The sequence below is a fragment of the Cheilinus undulatus genome, linkage group 9 (genome assembly GCF_018320785.1).
Source record: "Cheilinus undulatus linkage group 9, ASM1832078v1, whole genome shotgun sequence".
NCBI classification, from domain to species: Eukaryota; Metazoa; Chordata; class Actinopteri; order Labriformes; family Labridae; genus Cheilinus; species Cheilinus undulatus.
This window is the reverse complement of record NC_054873.1, coordinates 18297498-18319589: the sequence shown is the minus strand read 5'-3', so window position 1 is coordinate 18319589 and position 22092 is coordinate 18297498. Positions and strand designations below refer to the sequence as shown.

Here is a 22092-nt window from a genome sequence, read left to right as displayed (position 1 = left end):
AAATTACAGGGGGGGATACTCTTTAACTGCAGAAAAAGAACAAATGAGCACAGTTTTTTTAACCATCCTCTTGTTTAACTGAACTCAATTTGACATTTTTCAGTTTCTCCTAATGAATGTATTCTTTAAAACGGCAATTGTATAAAATCCTGATGATCAGAGGCACACTACTGGAGCTGAACTTTGTCACTGTCAGAGAAAAATAAAACTGTCACACCACTGAGAGCTGATTTCTATTTTTATGTGTCTTTGAGGAGGGAGCTGCCCAGACTGAAGTTTAGGTCACATTGACATGTACTCCAAGGACATGGAGATCAAGATCGAGATTACTACTGTAAAAACATCAGGTCTAAGAATTAGAAATACACGCTTCAAAACTATCATTACTCTCCGCATTTCTTTGATAACCAAGCGAGTAGACTCATGACAACATTTATATTTATTTAGTATTATATTTAGGGGTGTGAATCTCTCCTTTTCCAGACGATTTGATTCACAGACCACGAATCGATTCACCGACGATTCATTAAAATACTGAACGATGGGACTGTTGTTGATTATTTTCATTCTTGAATTAATACACTGGAGAACAGCTGATCAGTGAAGTCCTCTCTGTTTAGCATCATATCAACACGTTACGGTTGTAAACCTCATGAATAAAGGGGCTGTTGTGATAACTGAAGACTTCTGAGTTTTAACTCAGAAAACTGTTGATGTTTGGGTCTGTTTGTGCTACATTTAGCGTTAGCATCTTAGCTAAACTTTAGCTCCGTCGTCTAAACAGGTGAGATTTATGAGCTGCCGTAGTTCTTAATTGCTTTTCTCCAGAGCGTACAGATGGGCAGACATTTCGAAAGTTACCTTTCCTTCATATAAAGTCCACATGACTTTTTCCTGAGGTGCAGAACTGTAACTGAAAGACATTTAGGTGACGACGGGTGAACCACATCCAGCTACCTAGCAAGCACCTACGGTGAACGGAACTCTTGTTTAAAGGTAAAAGGGCTGAGCCAGTGCATGGCAGAATGGGCTATGAGAACAAGCAGGAGAGCCTCAGTGAACCAATCTCTGACGTTAAAACCGGTCCAAAGTGCCACATTTTTACCAATCCAGGGCTCCGCGGACCAATGCACTCGGATTGTGATGTCAAGATTGGTTAACCGATCCATATCGGATTATCTTTGCACCACTATTTATATTGTAATCAACGTCCACTTTGATTGCAGTTGAAAATATTAACAAAGCATGCAGTACTATTTTAAATCAAAGAAATCACTAAACGGCTGCACTCAGACTGAGAAGTTGGGGAGGACGGAGGTGGTGCACTGAGGGAAAGAAGAGGTATGGCCAAAGAAAAGGGTTGTTTTTTATCTGAGACTAGTACGTAAGTGTACACCTTTGAGTTTTATTTCAATTAGAGCAGAGTCCCACTAAAATATTTGATTTGACACAACAACAGAGAGCCATAAAGGGCTTAGGTTGTTAAAACACTTACCGAAGCACTTGCTCAGATTGGTCTGTTTGTCGATGAAGACTTTGGCAGAGACCACATTTCCAAAAGGCATAAACATCTGCAGAAGATCTTGGTCCCCAAACTCCTGGGGCAGATGGTAGATGAACAGGTTGGCGCCCTCTGGCCCTACTCCATTTGGTAAGAAAATCAGGAACTCAAGTTAGATACCAGTTATGCTGCAGTTTATATTACTCATGAAATGGGGTGAAATGAGGTGGAAGAAGACTGGGGAATAAAAAAGGAGGAAACAAAAAGGCAGACAATGAAAATGAAATGCAGGATGTTTTTGCGTGCTGAGGAACTTCTCACCTTCCTTCTGGCTGCCAGCAATGCTCTGCTGCAAGAGAGACTGGCCGTAGAGGGAGGGCAGGGCGGAGGCTGTGTACTGCTGCATCCCTGAGTAGGCCTGGGTCAGAGCATCCATGGAGCTGGCTGCTGATCCGTTGGCCATAGAGGCTCCCAAGCCCCCATTCATGCCTCCCATCCCTGAAGAACATAAAACTTACATGTTACACAAACAGAACTTAAACATAAATACGACTTGGAACAAATGACTTTATGTTGATAGTGAGAGGTGCAGTAAATGTTTGAGGACACCAGGGGCAGATAATCAATCTCTACAGCCTGTCTTTAGCTTGACAAGACCAACACTGGGGCAACTTTATTGACTATAAATAATTTACATTACAGTCTAATATAGTTCATTACAATTCTATGAAAACTCTGAAATAACAGAGGTCAGTATCATTAATCACGTGTACTTTTTACTATTAAAATGTGAATTACTGAGTTTTTAACAACTGCATGATATCACATCTGCTTATGTGAACTCAAAAGCAATCCCTGCAACTTCCCAAAGATACGGTAGCCTGTGGACATTGACATGGCCACAAATCAGGTTTCCTGACTTTTCTTTGCACCTGGTCTCAATGTTGGCACAACACTTGGACTGTAACTCTAAACAAATCCAGTGTGTAATTGACACTTTGTTTCGCAAAATCAACCATTAATTTTTCCATCTGATTAACCGTTGTTGTCTCTTGCTTATAAACAGTGCTTAACAAATTTATCAGACCACCTGTCATATTTGTCTCAGAGACCATCCAGCATCATGAAGTGCTTTAATGCGGACTCTTTCACTTTCAGTGAGCTCTCCACGTTTTACCATTTTGAACAGGAATGAGGAATTTCAAACTGAATTCACCTTTTTATACCCAAATTTATCAAGCATAACATTCAACCACTAAAACTCATTTTTCTGTGCAGGAATGCAAGTCAATAATTATAGTTTGACATATTAATCAAGAAATAATAACGTGCTTTACTATTTTTTTCAGTTTTTTGAAAATCAGTAAATTTGAAAATTTATAGATAACAATAATAATTATATTTTAGCATTAAAAATATCATTTTGGTTAAAGAGCTTCTACATATTGGTGTATTAACCATTGCAGAAACATGAAAAATGATTTTGGTAACTACCAATGCTGTTAATTTAGGGCAGCTGTGGCATAAACCTTACTTTGGGTGGTGGTCTAATAAATTTGTTAAGCTCTGTATATGCTAGTCTGATAACAGCACAGTTTAACTCTTAGATAATTATTCATGATATCAGCAATGTACACAGCTGCTATAACATCTGATACTCTTAATGAAAATATGTTGATTTAGGCTTATTATTTGGTCAAACTGAAGAAAAAAATAGATCTCATCTTTATTTATATATATATATATAGACCAATCATGTTTAGCCTTTTTTAAACTACAACCAAACATAAAAACAACCATAATCAAGCTCTGCAGGCTACCTTTTCAAAGGTTAAGAGATAGCCAGCTCTGTGACACTGAAAAACTGATTTTTAGGTTCAACAAGACTTCACAGACACTTGTCATTGCACATGAAAATAAATGTTTTGTTAGACTAATGCCTCTCAAAAAGCCCAGTAGCTTTGCAAAAGCCAAGCTCACAGGTTTATCTTAAATGTATCTTTCTAAAAGGACAATCTTACCGCTGACGCTATTGGTGAGAGCGTTCAGGTTGAGGCCCACAGAGGTCCCTGTGAGACCCTGCAGGGTGCCTAGGGATGCCAAGGTGTTCATGGCAGCACCCGCGCTGGACCCTGCTGTTGAACCGGCTGTTCAAATGGACGATAAAAAAGGACATATGGGTTATCACAAGGGGGGGGGACTTCCTCCTACTCTAAATGTCCTATATCCATCTAAATGTTTGGCATCTTTACCACAAATTGTTATGGTTATGAGAGGGTGACACAGCAGTGAGGGGGCAGTAGAAAATCTGTCTCTTAACGAGAAGAGGTCATTACAGCAGCAGCAATATGCTAAACTCAGACAGATGGGGCCAATGTATATTTACACAGATTAAAGGGAAATGGGGGCTCTCATAAAATTTTATATGTGGGTGATTAACTCCCATAAAATAAATGAGGGATGGCTGAGGGCCGTTAGGCAAATAGCGGGTGAGGGAGGTTTTCAGAGCATTTAGTACCATCATAGCAGCAGGAGGGATCACTGTGCAAATGTATGTTCATTTATTTCTCTGTTATATTTAAACATTAACTTACATAGCAGACACACAATTACAACCTTCAGTCTGAAGAACACTGTGTTCCTACTAAACCGAATCAACCAGCGATTTGAGCAGATTCCAGGATGGTAACTACTGCACTTGAACATTCAGCTCATGATGTTGTTAAATTACCTGGACTGGCCAGAGCTCCTAGGGCTGCACTGTTTGAAGAGAGAGCATTGGTGGAGGTTGGGCTGCCAGAACTCTGAGCTGCAGCGGCAGCAGCAGCTAATGTGGCCAAGTTCTGCAGCTGAAGCGGATTCACACCTGCACGGAGAACAGAAACAGAAGTGATCATCAGTGACGTCAAAAAGAAGAAACAAACTTGTGCAGAATACATCTTTTAAGTTTAAGAAATCCTCTTTACATTTTACCTCCTGATACAAGATAGCAGGCACTTAAAGGTCTATCCAGCCTTATTCATCATCTTCATGTTCTGCTTTTTCTTAGAAAATTAAAGCAACTGAATCAATGCACTCTTTTCAGGACACACAGACAAGAGTCTGTTTGGAGCTACTACAGAAATCTTGGCATTTCAACCAAAGAATCTCTCTTTTATACCTCACATTCAGTAGCTTGTAAAAAGTTTAAAACTTACACTGGGGTTTTATTTCAGAATCAAATCCTGCCTTTCTTTTTAGTCCAAAAAAAGAACTCGCTGCTGCCACCTCTATGTCTGTGCTGGACTTAAGTGATATTTTATACACGCATGCCTTGTCTCAGAGCCTCCATGCTCTAGACACTGCATTTCATGAAGCTCTGAGGTTCATCACAAACTGAAAGGCCTCAACCATCAATGTTAGCTGTGTATTGGATGGTCTTCTTTGTCTGCACCTAGACTAAAACAGTGACGTACTCTTATTTACAAAGCTATTCTTGGTCTACTTGCTCCATACTTTCTGACGTACAAAAGTCAGGAGAGTACAGGAACTTATCATCTATGGTCCTAGGACCTTTTCTTCCCATCCAAAGGTCAGAACTGAACTGGGGAAATATGGTTTTATTTCCCCAGTTATTGCTTGCAATAAATTAAAAAAAGACACAACACTTGAAAAGCTGATCTCATTGAATGCTTTACATAGGATTATGAATGATTTAGAGGCAGACACATCTGGCTGTAGATGTTCCGCCTGATATACTTATGATTGTAGTTTAATTTTGGTAATATTTCCTTATTCCTTTTATAAAAGTATTACCTTGGTTGTTTAGCACCAAGGCCTTATAATTCTCACATTGTGTGACAGTGAATCCCACAAAAACCCACTTCACACAAAAACCAGAACATACCTGTTGAAGTCTCTCTAGTGTTTCCTAAATAATCTTTCTTCCACACTGTCCATTTATTTTGTCCATTTAGTTTTTTATTTGACCGAGTTATAGTTCTGTGCTATGTGCACAGGCTTGGAATAGCAGTGCTGATTATTACTGTGCCACTGATCTAAAAGCGTGATGTGATTTACTGCAATAAGAACCGTGTGGGTGTGCAGCACTGAGTCACATGGTTGGTGACATGAAAAGTGCCGACTCATTCATTTATAAGGGACGACTTCAGAAAAATGGTCTTCAGATGTGATGGGAAGAACTCACCTCCTAGCCTCTGAATTCCGTTGAAACTGCCCTGGTTACTGGTGGATGTGGCCTGCTGCAGCAGCTGTAAAGTACAACGAAAGAGGGAATTAATTCAAGGTGCAATTACAGGACAATCTTTAAGCATCTAAGGGTCTTTATTGCTCAAATCTAATTTGAAAACAGTATTTAAAACTTAGAGTAGTAGCAAGTAGTAGTATCATCTTGGCCTTACTCTATCTATTTGACAACACATTCACCTAAATGTTACTGAAACTCAGGGGTCAATAAGATTAGAACATTTTCAACCTCCTAGACACAAACTAATTCTGCTCTGTTTCATAAACAGCTCGTCCAGTAGCTACACTCATCAGGGTTCAGACTGAATTTGATCAGATGTTGAATACTTTTTAAAAGCCAGAAAACCCAAACAAATCTGAGGATCACTGACAGGGCAGGGACAAAGTTACAGAATAAAGATACTCCATATATAGACTAGTTTAAAAGAAAAATACAAACAGATGTAATTCCTCGTTTTCAATTTAAAAAACGCATATATGCAGCAACTTCAGCTTTTAAATACATGCCAACAAACTAGTTTAAGTCTCCTGCTTATTGGCTCATAATCATAGAGGCACATGCAAGTCACATGCTGGTGTCCTTGAGCAAGAGCACAAATTGAGAAAGACTTGGTATTCTTATCCGGAGCGGAAACATTTCATGGCTCAGGTTTGAATAGTTCTGTTAGTACAGACCCCTTTCTTTCTTTGCCTTGATCACAATATATCTATGTATTAAGTGGAGATGTACAGATAGTGAAAATTAGGGCCGATAACAACACCGATGTTTAACATATAAATTTAGCTGCTACTAATATTTTTTCATTCCTTCTTGTAGTGTAAGATACCTGGTATGCCAACATTTTCTCTCACATTTGACTATGAAAACAGATCAGACTGTGTCTAAGTGGTCATTCTCCTGCCCAGTAAATTATTTGATTCAGCAGTTAGGTACACTAAATGCCAGCATAAAATTGGACACAACAGATAAACAACGGTAACTGATATCTGTTCATGCCACATTATTTGGCCGATGATTGCAATAGTGTGAATATAATCCCAAAACCAATGTTAATCAAATGAATCTGTGTATTCCCTACTATTTATGTCTGTGTTAAAAATAATTTTCTTGATGGCTTTTAATTTATGTTCCTCATATTTTCCCAAAGTCTTGAAACCTAACAAAGCTGCCTGTATTAAAGAAAGGCTGGTGTTTCTTTCCGTGACCTCTGGTGTCACCTTTTAACAGAAAAGGAGCATCCTCGGTGATTATTTAATTTTTTGTTTGTGTTGTGACCAGTCTGTTTGTATATGAACTTTAACATCTTGCATGACAATAACCGGCACAATGCACCAAATGAACACCAACTTAGACCCTCCACAAAGGAATACATTTAGGAAACATGTGCTCATCGTGAGGACATACGGCTGAGCTCTAAATACAACTCAGAGACTGAGACGTATTATAAAAATAAATGTGTAATTACAAAGCTCAGCAGGGCTGCATGTTCAAGAATCACTTACGGCAAGATACTGTGGTGTGAGGGTCCCCAGGCCAGCCAAGTTTCCCCAGGTGGAGGCGCTGTTGAGCTGCTGAATCTGCTGTACTAACTGCTGCTGCAGGCGCCGCTGCTCCTTATCTCTCTGTGTGTCTGCAAACTTCACCACCAAAGGTGAGGAACAGCCCTGGAGCGAAGAGGTCATAGATGTCAGAACAATTCAGCACGGTGAGGAATTCAAAGTTTATCTGCCAATGCAAGGACGCAGTCATTGCTAGGAATTTTTCAAAAGAGGGGGGTATCATCTATGCCTCGGGACATTTTTTCTTTATTCCTGTTACATTCATATCAAAGCTAACACACAGAGGACATCTGCCATGCATAGCTGAGCCAGGCCACATTCCAGAGAGGGGCACAGGATAATGCTGCAGACAGTGAATCTTTTTAGCACTCTGAGGAGCTGAATGGAGTCCACAGACAGGCAGACAACAGATGGAGACAACACTGAAACATGACATTCAAATGAAGATAACGTCAGCAGACATTAACAAGAAAAATGCATTACAATAAACGCACACACAGTCTCACAAACAATTACAAACTGTTCAGACAGACGCATGGACACGAGGCATGCGGTGCAAATCTTTTAAGAGTTGAGAGCCAGACAGGGACCAGGCCGGACAGGGAAAATGGCTTCTGCACCAGCAGTTCCTCCCTTTGTAGAGAATTCAGGAGGTTGTAACGGCAGGGTAAATAGGCGGCACCACCACTGGGGCCTGCATTTAATCTGGTAGGAGGAGTGGTCGGTTTGGTTGGGCTGCTAATTAGACTTGGTCTGATGCTTCACTGGGGAGCCTCTGACCTGCTAGCTGTCAAATTATTGCTGCTCCACTTCCACTAAGACACCATTGGTTACACAATAATATGGACCCAGTTTTTGGAGAAATCTCTTAGGATAGCTAGCTGCTCCAGTCTGGGTTAATTCATTGTTAACCTATATTGGATGATGTGGACTATTTTCCCTGTGGTCCAAATATATAGATTGATTATGGCAGACTCTGGTGGCTTGGCTCCAAAATATAATGACCATCGATACAAGATTCATTTAGTTCAGATGAGATGACAGTATTTCCCGTTGTATCCCGTTAGCTCCAGATTCAGCAGCTATATAAGAGGCAATGGTTCAAGTTTTATTCAATTATTTTGCAGACAACAATGTAATCTTGTAATTGGCAAGAGTGGTTTTGGAAATGGCTCATGCTCTGTGATGAATGGTCGCCATCTGCTTGGGCAGATTCTTCATCTTTCCAACACAAGGGGGCAGCAGAATGTATGAGAGGGGAAGAGGGAAATGAGAAATAGGTGCTAAGGGGTACAGTACCTCCATAGTCTGAGAGTGATGCATGGTTTTGATTGCATTCTGTGCCATTGCCCTGGTAGCAAATGTGACAAACGCACAGCCTGTAGGGGGGGAACAATAGGAGAGGGGGAAGGGGGGAGGGGGGAGGAGGGAGGGACAAGAAGAAACAAAACAAGACAAAAGGTTTGGACAACTCGTTATGAACCCCAAAAAAACACATTACAGTACAGAAAATGGCAACTCCCAAGCACACAGAACCACCCTCACTGGTTAGCACACGGAGAAAGAACACAACAAGGAGAACGGTAACACGTGTCACATGAGCACAGTGATCGACGGATTAAACTGCCACCTAAGGAGGCTCGACTACATGGTGAATGTGATTATATAGACATAAAATGCACACATAAATACACACTGAAAGACTTTGATTTGCTAAAATATGTATGATCTGCGGACATCAAAGAGGCATTATGGTCCATTTCAAATCACTGTTACATTGCGTACCTTTACTTGAAAAGAGCTGAATTTTATGGGCAACAATCTCTGCTATGATGTTTAATCACATACTTCAACACGAGAGCCTCGTGCTGCCTGCTGTCTCAGACTTTAGTGCAGTAAAGAGGTATGTAGGAGATGCAACGACAGGCTAATTCCAGCCTTTGTTGAGTGTGATGAAGGAGGCGGTAAAGGAGGAGCTGAGCTAAGCCGAGCCGCCTGCCAGCTGAGCCCACGAACACCGGCAGCCTACGGTTGCCAAGGCGACGGGCCATTGTGCCGGACAGTGAGCACGGTGGCCCTTCAATGCGAGATGTGGAGGCTGAGTGTAACAGTAATGGGAGGGGAGACTATGGAGATGGAATGGGTGCCACTAGAGGCGAATAGCACTTGATTTGGGGGTTGATTGGGGGGGGGGCTGATGTGAAGACATAGGGAGGGGCCTGTATGAATCCTCTATGAGAATATGTGCTTGAGCTATGCTGAGGGCGGCAGGCTGTGCGGCCAAGAACACGCTGCCTGTGCAGAGAGCACACCTACCTCTGCTCTGACCATCTGGTCCCCGGAGGATTCTGCACTCTTCGATCTGTCCGAAAGACGAGAACATCATTCGGATCTCGTTCTCGCCGTATTTCTTTGAAACCATTCCAATGAAGAGTTTTCTGTCCTCTACAGCTGGATGAGAGGAGAAGAGCTATTCAATTACTCCCAAACCATTACTGTGCTAAAAACAGGGCAATTAAATCAAGTGTTAAATCATGCAGTTCCTTTTTTAATGCTGCTACATTTGCTGCCTCTCATTCAAGGTGCCAGTCTCTTGCACAAATCTCTGCAACTAGCAGCTTTGTTTGCCTGAGTGTAGACTTCTCTTGACAGATGACTGTATCATCCATTTGTGCCATCCTCCAGATTCCCTATACCTGCTCTACTCTTCTCCCCTTGGTGCTTTTTAAAGCCCTTAATCCTCCTAACCCCTGACTCTATATAGAAAATTGTGTATTGCTGTGCATTTTCTGAACTAAGTCCTTCTCAGGCCTTCTTTTTGCAATCAAGAGAGCAACAACCCAACCCTCCCATTCTTTTAAAATCTCACATCCAGTCCGTCTAGTCTCTATCTTGCCTGATTATATTTCCTATGCTGGCATCTCTTTAACTTTCCTGTAATTGGTGTCACAATGCCTTTCATATCAAATCACTTACCACTTGTTTTCTCACTGTCTGCAGGTTTCATCTGGATAGGATGATGCATCTAAAAAAACGGATAGAAATGGTTAGCCAATCACCTGTCCTCTATATAAACTACACAGATGCTTGGTCTTTATATCACAGTTCATCAGTATCACAGAGTTTCATATTTTCATACTCAACCCCAAACTTCTATCCTTAAGCACCCACTCTGCCCCTTGTTTTGACCCCTCACTTTCAAACAATCATCACTCACCACAGCTAGATTCAGGAGGAGTTTTCTATGAGTTGATGGCAGGGATCAAATTCCCCAGTATCCAATTTCTTGTCTAGCTGTATTGTAGGCCTCTGATTGAATCAGTTGAGTCTCCCTGTCAACCTAACTCATCTTCCTTAGCAACATTCAACACAGCTTTAGAGCCATTCCTGTAGTTCTGAAATATGAGTCAGTTAATGCTTTGTATGAGGAAATATATTCCTTTAACTCTATGTTAAAAAAAAAAAAATCACATACAAAACAATGTGTGAAAAATCAAATCAGTTCTAGATCTTATTTGAGGGAGCTTAAAAATCTCTAACTGTGACAATTTTTCCTCTGGGTTTATTTTGTGAAAATGGATGTAGAGCTGTCGCCTTTATGCCTTTGTATGAACACTTCTGTCCAAATCAACTCATGGAACTTCAAGTGTATTTATTTTTAGTACATACCTGCCACGCTACATGAAAGAGGAGGAAAAATAAATGCAGCTCATGAAATGCCTGAGCAGGTTGTACTTATGAAAAGTGGTGGTTTTGTTTTTTGACAAGCACCAAAGACAAGCAGACAGATGGCTTGCTCAGTATGGGCACTGGCTAGCGTTGCTGACCAAGGAGAGCGAGGCACAGAAGGGAGGAAAAAAAACTGGAACAGGGAAACAAGCTTTTCTACTGTCACGCAAAAACAACTCAGTCACCTGCAGTCAATACCAGTAACAGTAAGACCAGGGGATTGGGATGCAAGAGCTAAGCTGTTAGACCACACTTTATTTGATATGTCTGCCTGATGGATAGTCCTCTGCTGAAGAGAGCAACGACTGTATACTCAGTCGGATACACTCATTTATCAACCTTGTTCAATATTTACCTGTTACCTCACTGACAATGGCTTCTTTTTCAATAGACTGTGCTATTGATTTAATCGATGGTGGGAGTTGTTTGGTATAGATTTAATTGATTGGAAGGAAGAGTAATTTAGAGTGCTCTATAGGCAGGGAAGATTTGTAGAGGTTTAACGGGCGCTTGCGTTTATTCCAATTGGCTGGGCTTCATCTTTCAGGATAAACTAGGTAAGGAATTAAGGGGCCACAGGCTGCATTATAAAAATGTCTTGAACATGCTCCTTTTATGTATCCAACTTTGGGAAATAAAAATGTAGATTTGCATCAATGATTCATGAAGACAAGCATTAATAATTTGTTCCACCTTGTGACAGTAGGGCCCTGCGCCTGAGAGAATAACCTGCTGCCTGGTCAAGCACAATTTACCTGATACCTGCATGAATGTGTGCAGGGTCAGCTGGCCTATGAGTTCAGAGTGTCGAGGTTCAGGGCAGTCCTCAGTGTAGTGTGGGGGAAAGGATATTTTTCAGGGCAGACATGCAGTTCAGTGAGCCGAGAGCTCATTATCGTCCAGCACACAGCTCACAGCCTGCACCGGGGATGTAGAGGGGCTCAAGCAGCTAAAAGCAGACCATACTGCGCTTACTCACCCCACTTAAGGTCTTTATGTTGTGCAGTGCATTCTGGGCCTCCAGTGCAGCTTTTCTTGTATAAAAAGTTACAAAACAGCATCCTGCAGAGAGTGAAACAAGGACAAAGAATGGGCGGGGGGAGAAGAAGACAAAAACAGCATTAAAAACGCACTGCATACAGACAGTAAATGTAATCCAATGACTGCTGCAGCACAGGAAAGAAGCTAAATGGATGAGGGTATGCTCTCTGCATATGATAATAGAAACATGTGACAGGATATTCTTAGCACCATGGTGCGCACAGCTCGTGTAGGAGCTTGCAGCGAGGACACAAGAGTAATAAGATAGTTGAGGGCTGTTGTGTGACATGACTATAGAGATGACCACAGGGTTGGATAGCTGTCAGGAGGCAGTGATGCACTGTCCACGGGTCAACAGAGCCCAGGCATGCCAGGGCACAGTACCAACACATCAACACATTACTGAGAGCGGTCCCATATTACATAAGAATCCAAATCACATAGAAAGATCCATACAGGAGGCATGAAACCAGCACAAAGACACAAGGGGGAGCAGAAGTGGGAGCAAGGAAATGGAATCATGGGAGGAGGGAGGGGGTGGGGGAGGGGGATGAAGAAAAGGAGAGCGGAGGAGGGGGAGAAAAAAAAGCCTCTCATCCTTCCGTCCCAGCAGACCGCCAGTGGCGTTCCAGCCTGTCAGTTTCACTGGGCTGGGGAAGTGGAGCACTGCAGCGTCTCTGACCTACATACTGTGTATTATGCTGTTACTGGAGCTCCCAGGCCGCGGGGAGGGCTGTTGAACTCTAATATGCATCGAGCTGTTCTCTTCTCTCTCACAACCAGCTGAGCTCCCTTTCTCTGCTGCCTAGCCCTGCCTCTGATTTACTGGGGCTAAATAAACCATCCAGAGAGGCGTGATAGTTATCAGATGATTTTTTCATGACCTGCAGTGGATGTGACCTAAAAAAAACACTGAAAATCTGATGGGTCCTCAATCGGTCCCTTGCAAAGTAAACAACCAAAGTAGAATGGGATTACAGCACTTCCAACGACTCAAACAAAAGCAAGATGACAAAACTAGGCGGTACACTTTGTTTTAACTGCCATGCAAATAAACATTTAGGTATCATAAGGGCATCCTGCTGCCACTTTATCCAATATGGGGAGAGGAGGATTGATGGGTGTGGGGGATGCTTCTGCAACAAATTCACCTCACACAGGCTGGTTGAGCCAAAGACTGCTGTGATCAGGCCAGATTATCTAATAGAATACATTAACATTGCATTAACATGTCAATAGGCTATCACAGCTGACACTCAACATAGACCTGGGGAGGGTTCTGCTTTTAAAAAAAGGGGAGCTTTGAACTCTTCAGCCTTTACAGAGAACTGCACTGTGTAGGTTGTATATATATACACACAGTATGAGAAGCACCCTGGGGATTTTCTGGTATACCTTCAAACAGACTCAAAGTACCGTTTGATGTGTGTATCTGTAAAAAGATCAGGTGGATCAAGCTCTGTCCTGGTGACAGAATGAGTTGTCATTAAGGCTCTGGCCCGCTATGGTTCTTTGACCACAGTTAGGTGACAAAGACTGGAATCAAGCAGACACCTAAATCAGCATGAATTGTCTCTTTTGGCATGTTGCACAAAGATGAAAAAATGATACTGCTAATCTGTTACAAGGAAATTGTTTTCTTTTAACAAAATGGCACTTGACAAGACAACACATAGTAATCATGTTGTTTTCTTGATTATACCCCTGGACATCTGACATTTGAAAAGATGCTGGGGAAAAAAAAGGAGAAAGGCAACATGTCCGTCTCAAAGTATCAGATTAGATGAGAGCATGTCTTTCACTTGGGTGCAAGACGCATAAAGTAAGGACATGCAAAAAAATGGGAAGATTCACAAATTTACAAGGCTGAAAAAACAGACAACACTCTCTATGATGGTTTTAACAATAGATTTTTCTGACTCAATCAACAGCAGACCCAATCTGCTTGAACAATGTCAGTGGATCTTCACACCTCAAAAAACTTGTGACAGCTTGATGTGGCCATTCAAAAACTGGTAACTCAAAACAGCTTCCATTTGGACACAAAGTCCAGCATCACATTAAAACCCCGAGTGGATTAACACCTTTAACCACAGTGAGTCATCCAACCATCAAGGGAATTGAAATTTGGGTGATGTTGTAAACCCCAGACAGTAACATCAGCGAAAATGTCGTTTACTTTATTCACCTGCAGTTAGTTACGGGAGACTGAGCACTTGCAGTGGCACTTTGCAGCTCTCTGCAGACAGCAGGCTTCCACTTCACTGTCTCCTCTAATTGCAGCCTAAACTGAATCGCTAAACTAGAGCACCATTTTTAAGCTGAGTGACTTGATAGATGTCTTAATGGAGATTGCAGTTGAGCAACATTTCCTTTATACAATGCTGCTTTTAAGCCAGTATGGTTTTAAAAAAAGAAAGAAAAAAAAGACAACTGACTGAGGTTAAGAAACAAATCAACTCATCTGTTAGCACAAACAACATTTGCAAGCATTTTATGTGCAGACAAGTAATTCTGTGCAATAAATAAGAGGATTGGGCTGAAAAGGGATGGTGAATGTAGCAATAAAAGGATTTTGTGTGTTGTGCTTGACCACTAAAAGTCGAGCAGGAGCAGGTATAAAAACATTCTCAGTTCTCTATTTGTATGGCAACTAGAAAGTGATACACACATATCCTTCATTGTCTATTAATTGTGAACAAGATGAAAATTCACTCTTCTAATTAATAACCAAGTCCTGTAAGTAATCAAATTAGCCAGCTATATCTAAAATTGATCATGTGTCAAGCCAGCATCAGCCTCTGTGGACTCACCTTTACTCTGAGGGGGATTCTGGGTACGATCACGGAGGATGTTGATCTGGTGCACAGCTCCGAAAGGCTCGAAAAGCTCTCTGAGTTCTGTTTCTGACCAGGAGCGTGGAATCTGTCCCACAAACATCTTGATCGAGTCTGGATCTGGCTGATCCAGATGCTCCAGTGACCCGTTCATCTTGCTGCCGTTTCCGTTGCTGTGAGATAAAACAAAACAGCATCATTAAACATTTGTAACCAAATAAATTTCAAAGTTAAAACTAGGAGTCATATAAACAATAGTGAAAACAGGATAAGTCTTGAAATCTAAAGCAATGTCACAATACGTTGGAGATGACACTTTTCCCACATTGACTTGTTGAAATAGAAATTCAATATAAACTTTAAAACTGGAAAATTAGATTTAACCTCAATAAAATAAATAGTCTGAATGGAGAAGATCTAGCATGATATAGTCACAGTAGTAAAAGAAGTAGTTCCAATGCATCTTAAAGTCTAATACCCAGTGACATTTGCCCACCATAATAAATAAACAGCACAGTGTGTAACTAAGGTAGTTAAATAAAAAAGTTATATAACAGGCAAAACCAGTTCAACTCTGAAAAAAGGTTGGGACTATTTGCCTTTAACAGTTAATAGGACCCTATGAAATATGTTTGATTGTTTTGCCAAATTCCATTTTATTTTTTCCAAGTTCAGTTTCTTCCATTTTAATATTTTGGAATTTCTAACCATTTTTGAACCTTTCCACTAATTTTGCTATAAAAGGGTGTCTGTTTATGTAAATTAATAAGATGTTCACTTATTAAATAGAAATAACCTTAAATTTATTGAAAAAAGGGCCACAGTTGGCCCAGGCACCATTGTTTGGATAACCCTGATATAAAATAATTACAGCCAGTGTAACAGTCAGTCCGTCTGCCTCATATCAGACCACTACATTAATACAGACACATGTTGACTTGTTAAGCACCAAAGGGAACTACAGTATGCACGGGAGGAATTGTTAAGCTAATTGATACTCGAATACAACATCCTTTAGACTACGGGACTTCAGGAAATCTCGAGTCCGTCCAACTCGAGTTTAAAGCCCTCGAGGGACGAGTAGGTCTTCAAGTTGTGTCTTCAGCTGTGTGCCTCACGCAGACACACCTCTCTCTGTTTGTGACTCTCTGGTGTGGTGAGTTAAAATGACTTGTAGCACAGATGTACTGCCCCACGTTAAGCTACGTGATGTTTGCCGGCATTTCATGCAGCTGCTTTGACATGCTGTTATTGTTCAGGAGGGGGCGGGGTGAATGTTGGTGAAGTGAGGCACAAGTTGTGCCACACTTTAGTGTTCCCCCAGTATGTATTCCCCAGACATATGTTCCTCTTTCTAAAAAAACACAGCATTTCTGTCAATTTCTACAATTTCCACGTTAAGTAGTAGATTCTGTTTTATTGGGCAATTCCGCGATTCTGTCCGTGATTCCGTTAATGTGGAAATTTACTTAGGGCCCTAAGTAAATACAGGAGGCATTACAATAAAGTCAGTAAAAAACAACATTTTCAAGGACAGGGAAAAAAGTAAGGATGTGTATGCTCAGCTGAATAAATGAGAGTTTTCAATCTCCTGAGTCAGAACCAGAATTAATAGTTGGTTAAATGCAATAACAATGATTTTAAATATTCCCTCTCAAGGCCAGTCAAATAGCACTTCTATGCGGTAACACAGCCGTCTGCCACTAGCCAGGGCTGCAATAAAATTACTAACTGTATCCCAGACTAATGGGCCTGCTCGCCCTACAATACTGTCCAGATGTAAACAAGCACAGTGACTGCGTAGCACATCTGGCAGATTTGACAGTATTTCCATCAAAAAAAATAGAGATAGAAATATATGAAGCTGTGTCTGGTTAAACTGGCATGTCAACTAGAACAGTTTCCCTTTAGAGAAGTCAGTTAATCTGAAATTTAAAGTGTCATTTAACTGACTTTTATGTCATACATTTTACATTTTTGGCCTTTTTTCCCCCCTTTCTTCTTTTTCAACCAACAGCCTATAGCTAAAGGTGTTTTCATTATTATTTGCAATACATGTACTCAATATTCTCAAAGAAATGTCTTTGGCTGATGAATAGTGCCAGCCACTTCAACACAGACTTAAAACATGGTGCTCAAAATTAGCTTAGAAGCTCTTTCCACCATATCCATTTTCAAAACAACGAAACATCGGCAAGGAGGGCCATTTAATGGAAATATCAGAACAAGGGTATTACAATGTTTCTGTCCTGATCAGTAACATAGTAACAACAATATTTCAGCATTAAACATTTTAGTGAAAAGAATTATATTCTTTAATGAATCAGGACATAAAAAAGGTTCAGAAAAACCTCATTTAAAACTCAATTTGTTTATTTACAGTTGATTTAATCTTCCTCGTTTATTAGTTTTGACAGACAATCAAGACTATTTTCAGACCCATCAGCCTACTCGAACATGCAATGTGACTGTCATTGTTGAGGTGCCAGCAGACTTTATAGGAGCAAAAATGAAACACTGCACTTTGGCCATATTGTCATCAATTGGGTGGCTAGGCATCACGTATCTAACATTTGTGATGAAAGAACAATATGCTCTGAATTTCCCCTCAGGGTTTAATTAAGCTTTTCTGATTCTGAGTGCAGTTTTTAAATATACTATACACTGAAACTAAATGGCCTTTATAGCAATAAATCTACTGAAGTGTGGCCTGATACACAAATACAATGAAGTAAAACAAGACACAAGTAAACTGAAGTAAAACTATCTCGTTTACAATAATGGACAGCTCTGAAATGCAAAGCAAACAAGAAATCAACACTGTGGGTGGTCAGCATAGTAGGGCAACGATTGAGAAGACTGTAAAACTAAATCGTGCCATTTTCTTCTGAGACAAGCCTCAGGGATAGAGAATCAATACCCACCAGTGTACCTACGACTACAGCACCTCCATGCTCACACACAAATCAAGCACACAAACACTTCCTGACAGGGGTCAGGGCGATGGGAACAGGAGACAGGTTGGAGGTACAGCCATCCATGGTGTAAAACAGGTAAATCACGGCAAGGATCAAGTCTCCCAATACACAATGTAGTTGCAAAGATCATAATAGGTCAAGCATCACACTTTCAACAAAAAATAATGCCTGCTGTCAATGAGATATTAGTCTGGCACACAGCATACCATAATTGCTATAACAACACTGTAAATCAAGAGTGATAAAGTTATACTAATGTAAAAACAATTTAACACACAGACCTTTGGACGCGAGCCATCCATCTCTTACAAATTGAGCCCAGCCGTTCTGCAGAAACACCAAACTCCTTGAGGGACTTAAATGACATGCTAACAAATCACACTTCAGTTTCTTCTTCTAAAATCCAACTCCACACCGCAGAATGAGTGTTTTCTTTTCCTGGAGGCTGTCAATACATTTGAGTAATGATATATAAACAGGAAAAAAGGCTCCAGTGAAACAACAGTCTCTCTCCACCAAATAAGGGGTGCGTACCCCCTCCCAGCAACTCCGAACGCTAAAAGAAAACAGCACTGCAGAGCTGTAAACCTCCAAAAATCGCAGGTTACCAGACAGAGATTTTGCGGTGCATCTCTTCCTGAGGCACTTGGCGATGGTACAGAGAGTAACCTACAGCTTCTTCGCCACAGCAGGGGAACAATCACATATTGTTCTCCCCTGCTGGAGAACACTATTCACCGTTCCTCCACAGCACAATGGGCTGAGTCAGAGAGATGCTTTGGAACACATCGAAGGCTATGTCTGCTAAGGCCACAGCACTAGCGGGTGACACCATTTATCCAGTTTAGCCCGTGGCACTCCTGACGCCATTTTGCTGAGGGCCCTTTGATGAAATCTTGCTGTAAAGCAAGAAACCACACTTGAAAAACTGGAGTTGTCACAAAGTATTCAAATTAGATGAAGGTGCAAAATGAGCTTCTTTGAACAGCATTTGCACAGGACTTCTTTTGCATTCTCTCACACCCTGAAGCTGTGCATTGTTTCTGTAGCCAAAAAGACAACTGACAAGAAATGCAGCTCCAAGAACACTTCATCCTCAGCCTGAATATCCATACCCACAGAAACAAGTTTTGATTGCTGTATGAATGCCTTTAAATAAATTATTTCTATCACTCAGGAATTAGGAAAAAATGGCTGCTTCGGTTTAAACTACAGGGGGAAAAGGCTGCTGGAATGGAGTGGAAGGTAAATAAAAGTCTAAATTAAATATGAACAAATGCTGGCTGGAGTCAATGACTAAGGTGAGAGCCTGAAGAGGCCATGGGACTGCTTTCTTGTTTATAGTTGGGTCACAACGAGGATTTGGTGAATTTGCTGTAACTGCTAAATGTCTGTCTACAACATTTACCTTTGTTTTGTGTGATACTATCAAAATTATAAAAAAAATACTTTAAGCATAAAGAAACTATTAAACAAGGAGCCCATTCTACTAAAGACACTTGTTTCTTCCTAGAAGAGATAGGAATAAATAATCAACACATAATAATTATGAAGCATTAGCTTGCATTAAGACTAGAAAAAGGGGAAAGAGCTGGCCTGGCTTGATTCAATGTTTACATTATTCACCCATCACATGCTCCAAAGAAGCTGCTTAACTGATCAAGAACTGACTCAAAAATCTCAGCATTCTCTGTATAAAACCAGGAGAGGTAATAACCCAAAATGCTGAACAGTTTCTTTAAAAAGATTGTTGGTAGTTAAGGCTAGCCATGCTATCTTAGCTACCACAAACTTGACAGCTGCATAAGATCATCTGTATCTGCAGGTGGCATATCATTTTTAAGTCGCACCTGCTGACATTCAGTATGATCTATCATTGGATCTTGAGTGACAAGCCATTAAAGCTGCATGTTATGTCAATACAGCAGCGACATTATGCCAAATCAAGGCTGGCATATAGTGTTAACAACGTAGTGTCAACCACTTACTGAGTTCCATTTTCAAAAGTTGAAACAAAAATGGCTCACATTGAGTTCAATAAATTTAAAGGAACTGAAGTGTAATACCACAAAAGGTATTTTTAAAATGTCATCTTTGTAGTCTGCGTAGTACAGATGTACATTTTGTCACCTCTGTTCTACTGGCAGAACAGAAATTTATTAAGGAGCATTGTATGTCAAAACCATAAAAATATAATTGACATCCTCGGGGGATAAAGCTGGAATTATCTGAATTAACTGGTCAACCCCAAGCTTTGAAAAACACTGCACTCAAGTGACTCTTTAAGCTGATTTAAAACACTGTTTTTATGACAATCATATCAAATAATCAAACTCTCTTCAAAAATTCCAAAATATATTTGGGGTTCTGACTAAAAAGTACTGTACTGGCTCAGCTCCCCACAGCAGCCAGAAGAGTGCTCACAAACTGTAGTGATGAAGTCTTTCACTGAGCTTCCACAAACAGCCCAGCGATGTGGCAGCTCCTCGTGCTTCAAGACGCCCTGAAGCAGCTGACAAGTCGTTTAAAGCCAGAGCAGCGACAGTTGCATGCTTACTTCTGCACCACCCATAAAAACAGGTGATTTATCTGGAGCATGTGTCTGTCCTGTTGGTGAGCTCTGACCGTGCAAGTATGCCAGCGACACCTCTGCTGTGCCCATAATAGAAAGCCAGCCAATTTACCTAGTAAAGCACATGGTTTTGAAAGCTCAGCATTGTCGATTGGACATTAGTCATCCCAAACCATCAGGGGTCACAGCAGCACCACATGGCACATGAATTTATTTTGTTACTGCTGCTGATGAAAAGCACCCTTATTACGGCATATTTCTAACATTAAATCCTCAAAAATCTCTGCTTTGATGACTAAAAGCTTTCCATAAATATCATGTGGCATGTCTAATGTCAAATTCACTGTGACATTTTTATTATTTTACTTAAAATTTCAATAAAAGTGTTTTAAGAACAACAATGCACATAAAGGTGACCCTTTTCCTGCTTAGTATTAGACTAAAACTCCTTTGCCTTGGGCTGTTTTGGAAAACAGCAGCACACTGCGGTCATCCTTTGGAGGAGAGATTAAAACAAAGTCAAAGTTCCCATGGACACTCGTTATGTCTCTGAAGAGAGTGGAAATCAGTCAACAGGAACAGCTGTTTGCTAGTAATACCTTCAGAAAAAAAGAAGCCAGAGTTGCTTTTTCTTTCAGGAAACCAATGGCCCTATAAGCTGATTCAACGAGACACAGTTCCTCTAATGCTTTGGTAATATCTTTGACAGCTGTCAAGTGCTACATAAAGGCTCCCTTCTTCATCAGTGATGTTGAAAGGTCATGCATCTTTTACATATCAGAATCTACAAAGACACATTTAAATCCACAGTCCATGCATCCCACACTCCTCTTTCCCAAACAGAGCAATCCATGGTGAACAGCAAACTTGTGTTTAAACAGGGTACTGCCTCTGTCAGACTTTGTTCCACCCCCAGCTTTCCTCAAAGTCTGGTATGTGTTTTCGTAAAGAACACAGTTTTGCAAGGATCTGGTCAGTTTGTCATGTCTTACTGTAAAAGGTGATTATGCTGGTGTGGTGGAAATGCCACAGTGTAATAAAACATTCAAAAAGGGAGGCTGCAAGCAAAGGGGTCATTACTGGTACTTTTGTAATAAAATAAAATAAAGGGACGTAGATGACCAATTGGTCAGGTCACACTTCATGCAATCAGGACAGCCTGTGTTCAAGTCAGATCTGTGGCTCCCTTCTCACGCCATTCCCCACTCTCTCACCCCTGTTTCTGTCTCAAGTCACTGTCGCATTTCCGTCAATAAAAGGCATAAAAATAAATCTTTCAACTCCACCCAAAAACAAATGCACATTCACCCAGCAGGACTATGTTTGCATCCACCAAGTTTAAAAAAAATACATCTTAGAGCCAAGGATTTGGCCAACAGGTCATGAAAGATGTTAACATTTTAAAGATGCCTTTTCCAGGTTTAGGGATGGTTTGAAAAATTTAATTTTTATCATGGAAAAACTCACAAAAAGGCCTCCAGCTCTTTGAAAATTAAAAAGTATATTGGCTTTTTGAAAATAAATAACTGCTACACAGAAAATGCAGGTGGATTCTTTTGTTTGGCAGGTAACTTTTACAGGACTATGCACCACATGACCTGTATCTTTACCAAAATGGCCACATTCAAG

The 22092-nt window shown here is 40.7% G+C and overlaps 1 protein-coding gene across 4 annotated transcripts in view; it reads right to left on the bottom strand.

Moving 5' to 3' along the window:
• The window catches only part of LOC121515423 (CUGBP Elav-like family member 2), a 48480-nt gene that overhangs the window by 3469 nt on the left and 22919 nt on the right, over positions 1-22092 (bottom strand). For 3 of the 4 annotated variants that reach the window (XM_041796185.1, XM_041796182.1, XM_041796184.1), the window contains exons 2-12: positions 14890-15086; positions 12015-12097; positions 10283-10331; positions 9623-9757; positions 8606-8685; positions 7250-7411; positions 5688-5751; positions 4233-4367; positions 3523-3648; positions 1823-1999; positions 1496-1642 (exon numbers count right to left, since the gene is read on the bottom strand). In XM_041796185.1, the coding sequence (XP_041652119.1) occupies positions 1496-1642; positions 1823-1999; positions 3523-3648; positions 4233-4367; positions 5688-5751; positions 7250-7411; positions 8606-8685; positions 9623-9757; positions 10283-10331; positions 12015-12097; positions 14890-15086 (1355 nt within the window). The remainder of the gene's footprint in view (positions 1-1495; positions 1643-1822; positions 2000-3522; positions 3649-4232; positions 4368-5687; positions 5752-7249; positions 7412-8605; positions 8686-9622; positions 9758-10282; positions 10332-12014; positions 12098-14889; positions 15087-22092) is intronic. The other variant, XM_041796183.1, reaches the window with a different exon arrangement.